This window comes from Pelodiscus sinensis, chromosome 30, assembly GCF_049634645.1.
Source record: "Pelodiscus sinensis isolate JC-2024 chromosome 30, ASM4963464v1, whole genome shotgun sequence".
NCBI classification, from domain to species: domain Eukaryota; kingdom Metazoa; phylum Chordata; order Testudines; family Trionychidae; genus Pelodiscus; species Pelodiscus sinensis.
This window is the reverse complement of record NC_134740.1, coordinates 3,043,824-3,052,949: the sequence shown is the minus strand read 5'-3', so window position 1 is coordinate 3,052,949 and position 9,126 is coordinate 3,043,824. Positions and strand designations below refer to the sequence as shown.

At 47.3% G+C, this 9,126-nt stretch overlaps 1 protein-coding gene across 1 annotated transcript; it reads left to right on the top strand.

Moving 5' to 3' along the window:
* Positions 1 to 4,314: 4,314 nt before the first annotated feature.
* On the top strand, positions 4,315 to 5,314 carry LOC102444615 (olfactory receptor 6N1-like). Its single transcript, XM_006124805.2, has one exon. The coding sequence runs from the start codon at positions 4,328 to 4,330 to the stop codon at positions 5,312 to 5,314; it is 987 nt and encodes a 328-aa protein (XP_006124867.2). The 5' UTR covers positions 4,315 to 4,327.
* Positions 5,315 to 9,126: the final 3,812 nt, after the last annotated feature.

The following is a 9,126-nucleotide window of genomic DNA, read 5'->3' as shown; positions in this document are numbered from 1 at the left end:
TGCTTTCTTCCAAAAAAGCAAGCCGCTTTTTCGAAAGTTCAACGTGCAGTCTAGACGCTCTCTTTCGAAAGAGGCTTGCAGTCTAGACATAGCCCCTCTTCCGAAAGAGCTTTTCAGAAGAGGCTTTATTCCTCCTGGAATGAGGTTTGCCAACATGGGAAAAAGCCCTCTGTTAGTTCGATTTTCTTCCAAAATAACGGAAATGCCCCACGGCAGGACCAAAGACCATCTAGACCATCCCTGACAGGTGTCTGTCCAACCTGCTCTTCAATATCTCCAGGGATGGAGATTCCACAACCTCCCTGGGCAATTTATTCCAGTGTTTAACCACCCGGACAGATAGGAAGTTTTTCCTAATGTCCAACCTGAACCTCCCTTGTTGCTGTTTAAGCCCATTGTTTCTTGTTCTATCCTTAGAGGCCAAGGAGAACAATTTTTCTCCCTCCGCCTTGTGACACCCTTTCAGATATCTGAAAACCGCTTTCATTTCATGTTCCCACTCAATCTTCTCCTTTCCAAACTAAACAAGCCCAATTCTTTCAGCCTTCCCTCATAGCTCATGTTCTCTAGACCTTTCGTCAGTCTTGTTGTTCTTCTCTGGACTGTCTCCAATTTCTCCACATCTTTCCTGAAATATGGTGCCCAGACCTGGACACAATCCTCCAACTCCCTCCTAGTTCCTGTTTCCTAGACCAGTATTAGTGAACCAGTGGTACCAGTACCCTCAGGGGAACTTGAGAGGAATCTGAGGGGGTACGTCAACATGACTGAAATTTGAAGAAAACTGAAATTTTGTTTGAAGTTTTGCAGCGCTTTACTATTTTTGTATTTTTTACACCCAAAAATTTCATCGTCCACCCAGCTACAATTAAGTTGTTTAAACAAACATGTTAAAATGGTAGAAAAAAATTGTGAAAACTGTAGGTACTGGGGTTACTTACAATTTTTCGAAAGGGGTACTTGATGAAAAAAACGTTGAGAAACACTGGTTTAGACCTTCCGCCATTTTATGTTGCTCTTCTCTGGACCCTCTCCAATTTCGCCACCTCTTTTCTGAACCGTGGTGCCCAGATTTGATAAAGCTACCTCGGCTCAGAGAGATGAAGGAATTAGACCGATGGCAAAATTTTTCCTCTGTAGTGATTCTAGCGTAGACAAGCTCTTTCTGCTCTACCAAAGCCTTCGGCTGATCCGTCCCTGCACAATGCAGTACCCAAAGAAGCAGAAGTTTTTGGAGAAAGACAGGATGTAATTTGTGTCACCCAGAAGACGGGGCCAACGATTTTGGAAGAGGGAACCTGGAACCAATTGCCACCGATGTTAATGGCTGTTCGAGAGCCCTGTTTATTAAATTAGGGGGGAGGGATAGCTCAGTGGTTTGAGCATTGGCTTGCTAAACCCAGGGTTGTGAGTTCAATCCTTGCAGAGGTGAGGCCATTTAGGGATTTGGGGCAAAAATTCATCAGGGATGGTACTTGATCCTGCTGAGAAGGCAGCACACTAGACTTGATGACCTTTCAAGGTCCCTTCCAGTTCTAGGAGATAGGCAATCTCCATTATAAATTCAGGGAGATATAGTGATCTCATAGAGCTGGAAGAGACCTTGAGAGGTCATCAAGTCCAGTCTCATGCCCTCACAGGAAGATCAAGTACCATCCCTGGCAGATTTAACACCCATCCCTAAAGAAGCCCCTTCAAGGGTTGAACTCACAACCTTGGGTTTAGTAGACCAATGCTCAAATTACTAAGCAATTCCCCTCCCCCACTTTTCCTGGGGCTTCGTTTTCCTCATCCATTCAATGGACATAATAATTCATACTCTGTTGTGTCACGACCTATCAGATCCCAGGATGGAGAATGGTCTGTTAGAATTAGATGTAATTACAGGTTGGACATCACTGGTCCAGGACTCTCTGGTCCATCTCTGGTTGCTGGACCAGGGAGCCCCTGGACCAGACAGCCCGGGGACCCCGGTGACAGTGATTGGAGATGAGAGCCTGAAGAGTGTTGGCCACGAAGCCCCAGCAGCACCAGAGGGGCAGAGTTTGGGGGGAGGCAGGGGAGCCCCGGTGGCTTCGGAGCTGCAGACAATCCCTGGTAGAGCAGATGAGTCCAGCCAAGTCTGCTGACGAACCCCAGAAGACCCCAGAGTGCCTCAATAGAGAGGCATAACTGAGCGCCTCTGGTCCAGCAAACTCCCTCCTCCGAGAGCTGCCGGATCCCGAGAGTGCCGGACCAGGGATGTCCAACCTGTACTAATGGCAACTTATTCCCTCCTCTCTTGTGTTCTTAACACGCTTGCAAGGCCTAGGAGCCATCGACTTCCCTTGCGATGCCAATGCTGGGGGGTGACACTCTTCTAAGAAGCAGCTCGATGGTAATTGCGCTAACGAGACAATACTAAGTGATCGCCAGCAGGGCGCCCAGGGAAATCCAGCAGCAGTGGTGGCCGGGGGCGGGGGAGGCATCTTCCCCCAATAAAGGCTGTAGGAAGGCAGGGCTGGGAACATTCTGCATTTGGGGACAGGATACTGGCAGGAGAGAGACCCATCCCCACGACAACATGCCGCTACCTCCCCAGGAGCGGGGAGGGCAGGACGGCTGGTGAGGCCAGACTTGGACCCCATCGACGGCGAGGGGGCGGCTTCCTGCTGGGGATTACAGGTGAGTGGGACCCGTCTCAGGACACCTCCACTTGCACCGTGTCCTCACGCCCGGGGAGTTTTCTCTAAGTCCGGATTTCAGAGCGGGATCATCAGATATCGCAAGAGAAACCGGTCAAAGGCAAAGGAGAGCTGTCTCCCCTCCTCGTCTTGCACACCGGCCAATAAACCCTTCCCTCGTCCCCTTACTCCCTGATTTTTACCCCTCACCCACATGGCTTACACAGACTCCCTGTTTGGCTTTTTAACTAGCCCTCCACGGACCCACATTCGCCTCTGGTTATCTTTCTGCTTAGAGATCAATAAATCTCTATTGAAACTCTTACATCTATCTATCTATCTATCTATCCCCACACCCCCCCATCTATCTATCTATCTATCTATCTATCCCCACACCCCCCCATCTATCTATCTATCCCCACACCCCCCCATCTATCTATCTATCTATCCCCACACCCCCCCATCTATCTATCTATCTATCCCCATACCCCCCTATCTATCTATCTATCTATCTATCTATCTATCCCCACACACCCCCTATCTATCTATCTATCATTTCCTCCAACCCCTCTCTATTTCCATGTACCAGAGCAGTAGCCATGTTAGTCTGTATCCATAAAAACAACTAGGAGTCCTGGCGCACCATAAAGACGAACAGATTTATTGGGGCATCACTTTTGTGGGCAAACCCTCACTTTGTCAGATCTGAGGAGGTGAGGGTTTGCCCAGGAAAATTTTTCTCCTTGTGTGACCATAAACATCCCCCTGTCTGTCCATCTACCACCTGACACATCTGTCTGTCCCTCACTCTCCTATCTCCTTCTATCTCTATCTCCCAGATATTCCGTCACTCTGTCTTTGGCTTCCGTTTCTCATCCGTTTCTCAGCTCCTGCTGTGCAAATTTCAATGTACCTGTCCACCTCCGTCCTGCGAGGTACCACGCACCTGCTGCAGTGCGTTATCTGCATGGATTTCAGAGGGTGTGGATGGCTCTCGCTATTTCTTAGGAGGTTCTGACTTACACAGAGGAAAAGGCTGTCTGTACAAAAGGAACTGAATGGAGATTAGACAGTTATCAATTCGGAAGGGATGGGTAACCAAGAGTCCAACTTTATCCACCTACTTAATTCTCCACCTTAGTTTTCCAAAGGTAGTGGTGTCCAGTGGTTATAACACTAGTTGGTTATCTGATTTCTAGGCTAGACTTGATGTCTATGCTCACGGCCTTCTTGTAGTGTCGCAAGGAAGGCAAATTTGGCCAGCTTTTTGAAGACATTTTGGTGCCCCGTCGGATTTTCGAAAGCACCAACCACCTGTTGAGTTTTGGTTACCTGGATACTTTCGAAAATCCCATTTTGCCCCTAAATCCGTTTAACGATCTGGCGCTGGATGCTTTCCTTGAAAGTATCTTTCTGCCAAACAGAATTACTGGAGGTTCACCAGGGATATTCTTTGGAATGGGCTGTAGTCAATTGGAATGGGAGGGTCTAAACATCTCTTTTGGCCTGTAAATCTATGAATCGATGAAAGGAAGACGTTGAGGACAGACTCTGTAAATAGAAGTACCGTGCGTTTCCTTGGGCACTGAATTTGTAAGGAATCCAAGGGAGGGAAACCACCGCATTGTTCTGCAGACTCAGCCACTAATCCGTACTTTTGGTCAATGCCTAGTTGCATCACATGGACGATGGGGAAGAAAGAAGGGGAAAATCAAACGTCCATCGTGGAATTCATCCTGCTGGGATTCGGGGATCTTCCTGGGTTGCAAATCCTGCTCTTCTCACTGTTTCTAGGGGTCTACATCATCACGATGGCGGCGAACTCTCTCATTGTAGCATTAGTGGTGGCCGATCGGGACCTTCATACCCCCATGTACTTCTTCTTGGGGAATTTATCCTGCTTGGAGATCTGCTACACCTCCACCATCCTGCCCAGGCTACTGGGAAGTTTCCTGACTGGGGACAGGACCATTTCTCTGACTGGCTGCATGGTTCAGTTTTATTGGTTCGGTTTCTTAGCAACTGCCGAATGTTACCTATTGGCTGTGATGTCCTATGATCGGTACTTGGCGATCTGCAAACCGTTGCACTATGGAAATGTTATGACTGGCAGGTTCTGCTTGCAACTAGCAAGTGGATCGTGGCTAGGTTCTCTCCTAGTCCTTGCCATACTGATATCGTTTATGTCACTATTGGCCTTCTGTGGCCCGAATGAAATTGATCATTTCTTTTGTGACCTCACCCCTGTCATTCAACTCTCCTGCACCGACACGGGTCTGGTGACCAGGACAACTCTCATCTTCTCCTCCATCAACATCCTTCTCCCATTTCTGTTGACCCTGGCCTCTTATGTTTGCATCATCTCTACCATCCTGAGAATCCCTTCCACTGCAGGGAAGCAAAAGGCCTTTTCCACCTGCTCCTCCCACCTCACCGTGGTTACAGTTTTCTACGGGACCCTAATAACTGTCTACATGTTACCCAACACCGGGGCACTCAGAGCACCAAGCAAAGTGTTTTCCGTCTTCTACACCATCCTGACCCCCCTGATCAACCCCCTCGTCTACAGCCTGAGAAACCAAGACGTGAAGCAGGCTATTCAGAGGGCTCTGCAGAAATGTCAGGTGTTTCCAGGAACTCAGGGGATTTGATTGAAACAGAAATAAATTTATTCTCCAGTGGGAAAGGAAATATCTTGGTGGCCCATGCGCTCATCAGTCAAAATGTTCTGAGTTACAGGAAAAAAAATTTACGGAGGAAATTCAAGTTGCAGTGGGGGAGGTCTAGGTTGAATATTAGGAAAAACAATTTCCCTAGGAGGTTGGGGAAGCAGTAGGATGTGTTCCCTAGGGAGGTGGTGGAATCTCCATGGTATCATCGAATCATAGAATACCAGGGCTGGAAGAGATCCCAGGAGTCATCGAGTCCAGCCCCCTGCCCAAAGCAGGACCAACCACAACTCAATCATCCCAGCCAGGGCTTGGTCAAGCCAGGACTGAAACATCTCTAGGGATGGAGATTTCACCCCATCCCTAGGGAACCCATCGCAGTGCTTCACCACCCACCTAGGGAAATAGTTTGCCCTCATATCCAAATTAGGCCTCCCGCACTGCAACTTGAGACCATTGCTCCTTGTTCTACCATCTGCCCCCACTAAAAACAGCCTCCCTCCATCCCCTTTTAAACCTCTCTTCAGAGAGATGAAGGCTGTTCTCAACCCTCGCACCCTCTCCACACACACACACACACACACACACACACACACACACACACTTCTCTTCTTCAGTCTAAAGAACCCCAAATCCCTCAGCCTCTCCTAATAGGTCAAATGCTCCAGCCCCTGAATCATTTTGGTTGCCCTCCGCTAGACCCTCTCCAATGCGTCCACAGCCTTTCCGTAGTGTTGGACCCAGAAACGGAGGCAATTGGAATACGTTGATTCATGAATCACGTATCCATCCAAATGATCCAGATTCCCATCTGTCATTACTTCCTGAGTTATAGGAAGATTATTTTAGACTAGTATTGATTTAGGTAAACAATTGTCAGTCTCCAGAGGAACGTTCATATTTGGTGGGCGATGCCACGTGAAGACCATGGTCCGTACATCAATTTTTTTGAAAAATCTCTTCCTGAGCTCCCCCTTCCTTTGCCTAAATGAAAAACATAGTCAAGCGCATGATGGAGAATGAAAGGGTTAATGTTTTGTTCCAGATATTATTTCACTGGATGGGAAGGATTTTCATTTTGCAAGGAAATAGAGGGGAACTTGAGGATGGCATATAACCCTTGTGTTAACGGAAATTATTTTTGAAGGTGTGTTTGGTAGCAAAGCAACCAACTGTTGTTGAAAGTTTGACTACATTTATTAGACTGCCTTGAAAATCTCAGAGGGAAATATTGGAAGGGAAAACTGGTTTGGGAGCAGGGACTTGTGGGAAAAGGTGGGGCAGGGGTGAGGCATTGGAGGAAAAGGGACCACAGAGGTCTGAAGTCATGGTTCATATACAGGTCAACCCTTCACTTTAAGGAATTTCTACCCCTTCTGTCACCACTTCCTACACATGGAAAACCACAGTTACTGTATATGAAGCTGAAATGGACAAGAAAATTCCTCTTCATGTTAAGTTCTGTTCCTTTTGATTATTTCAGATGGTTTTGTTGTACTTTATAAAAATTGTATGGTGAGTCTATGGCTTGTGAGAGAAACCGCGCAATTAGAAAATAGTTGAAGTAGTACAATTAGTTTCCCACGGGTGAGCCTGCATAGCGTCAGGGTCTGATGCAGTGTGATCGTTATAAAGGTACAGAATGAATAGCTGCATGAACAATCAGTCTTATTACCCTAAATGCACACCCAGTGCCACCCAGTCCCTAACAGCCGTGAAAAGTCCAGGAGCGTCACAATCAATTCCTGTGGCATCTTGCTAAAGTGCTCTTCCAAGCCTTCCTGTGCTCTTCCACATGCCCATGTGTCCAGCCATTCCAACTAAGCACACCAGCACGCCACATCTGCCCACCACTTTGAAGCAATTTCCTTTCCCGCCAACACATACATGCCTCACAGATATTGTGCAGGACCTGGCAGGCAGCTGTAGCAATTGGACTATTTTTCTCACTCAGGTCCAATCTTGTGAGCAGACATCACCAGCGACCCTTCAATCTGCCAAAAGGATGTTCGATGTTCATTCTCCACCTGCTGAGCTGGTATTTCAATTTTTCCTTGGTGGCTGTCAAGGTGGACACAGGACAGTTTCATGAGCCAGGCAAGCAACAAACAGATTCATGGACAGACAGACAGACTCATAGACAAACAGATACAAAAATCTAAGGTGGCGTCCACACTGCAAGGCTATTTTGGGATACCGGAGGTATCCCGAAATAGCTTCCCTGCATCTACAAAGCCACCAGTTACGTTGCAATATTTTTGAAACAACAGGTGTGCTATTTCACCATCCCGGTGAACCATGTTGCACGAAGAATAAGGGATGGCTCAAAACAGCATGTTATTTCAAAATTTGGCACCGTGTAGACACACCAAATTTCAAAATAAGGTATTTCAAAATAAAATTGAAATAAGATATACAATTTCACAAGAGCTGCAATTTCGAGTTTGGGGTGCAGTGTAGATGCACCCTTAAAGAGAGAAAGAGAGAGAGAGAGAGGGGATTACGATATTAGATATCTATATCCGAGGAGAGTGGTGAAGCACTGGGATGGATTACCTAGGGAAGTAGTGGAGTCTCTATCCCTAGAGGGCTGTGTCTACACTGGGCCACTTATTCCGGAAAATCAGCCGCTTTTCCGGAATAAGCTGTGAGCTGTCTACACTGACCCCTTGAATTTCCGGAAAAGCAACGATGCTCTACTGTACAAAATCAGCCGCTATTCCGGAAAAACTATTCTGCTCCCACTTGGGCATAAGTCCTTATTCCGGAACACTGTTCCGGAAAAGGGCCAGTGTAGACAGCCCAGAAGTCTTTTCCGGAAAAAAAGCCCCGATCGCGAAAATGGCGATCAGGGCTCTTTTCCAGAAAAGTGCGTCTACATTGGCCACAGATGCTTTTCCGGAAAAAGGGCTTTTCCAGAAAAGCAGCCTGCCAATGTAGATGCTCCTTTTCCGGAAAAACTAGAATAGTATTCCGTTTTAAGCAGTTCCGGTAATTCATTCCAGTGTAGACACAGCTGAGGTGTTTAAGTCTTGGCTTAACAAAGCCCTGGCTGGGTTGATTTAGTTGGGATTGGTCATACTTTGGGCAGGGGGCTGGACTTGATGGCCTCCTGAGGTCTCTTCCAGCTCTATGGCTCTATGATTCTGAGATGTGGCCTCCCCATTGCTGAATGAAGGGGAATAATCACTTCCCTGGATCTGTTGGCAATGCTCCTCCTAATGCACCCTAATACACACCAATATGCCATTAGCCTTCTTGGTTCCTGGGGTGCCCTGTAGACTCCTAGCTTGCACTTGAAACTCAGACTCACGCTGAGCTTGAAACTGTGACCACCAGAGCCTGTCAACACACAATTAGAAAACAGGAACTTCATGAATTATCATTTCACTTTCTACAAACTACAAGGGTACAACAGATCCCACCAGGCTGTACTCATTTCTCTGGTGCAAGAGCAACACTCCTCTATGGCTCCTCTGGGAACACAACCTCATTCAGCAACATGCAATGGCTGCTCTGTGTCTCTCCATGATCTGTCCCCCATGACATCATCATGTTTCCCTGCTCTTGAGTTCCTGCCTATGGCTCTCCAAATTTGTTCCGCTCAGCATCCACAGAGGGAAGCCCAGACTAATTTCCACCTATGCCACTAGCTGTTAGAAAGTCCTGTTTATTGTATTTATGGAGGCATACAGATCTCATAGAGCTGGGAGGTACCTTGAGAGGTTATGGAGTCCAGTCTCCTGCCCTCACAGCAAGGTCAAATACCATCCCTGGAAGATTTGCCCCAGATC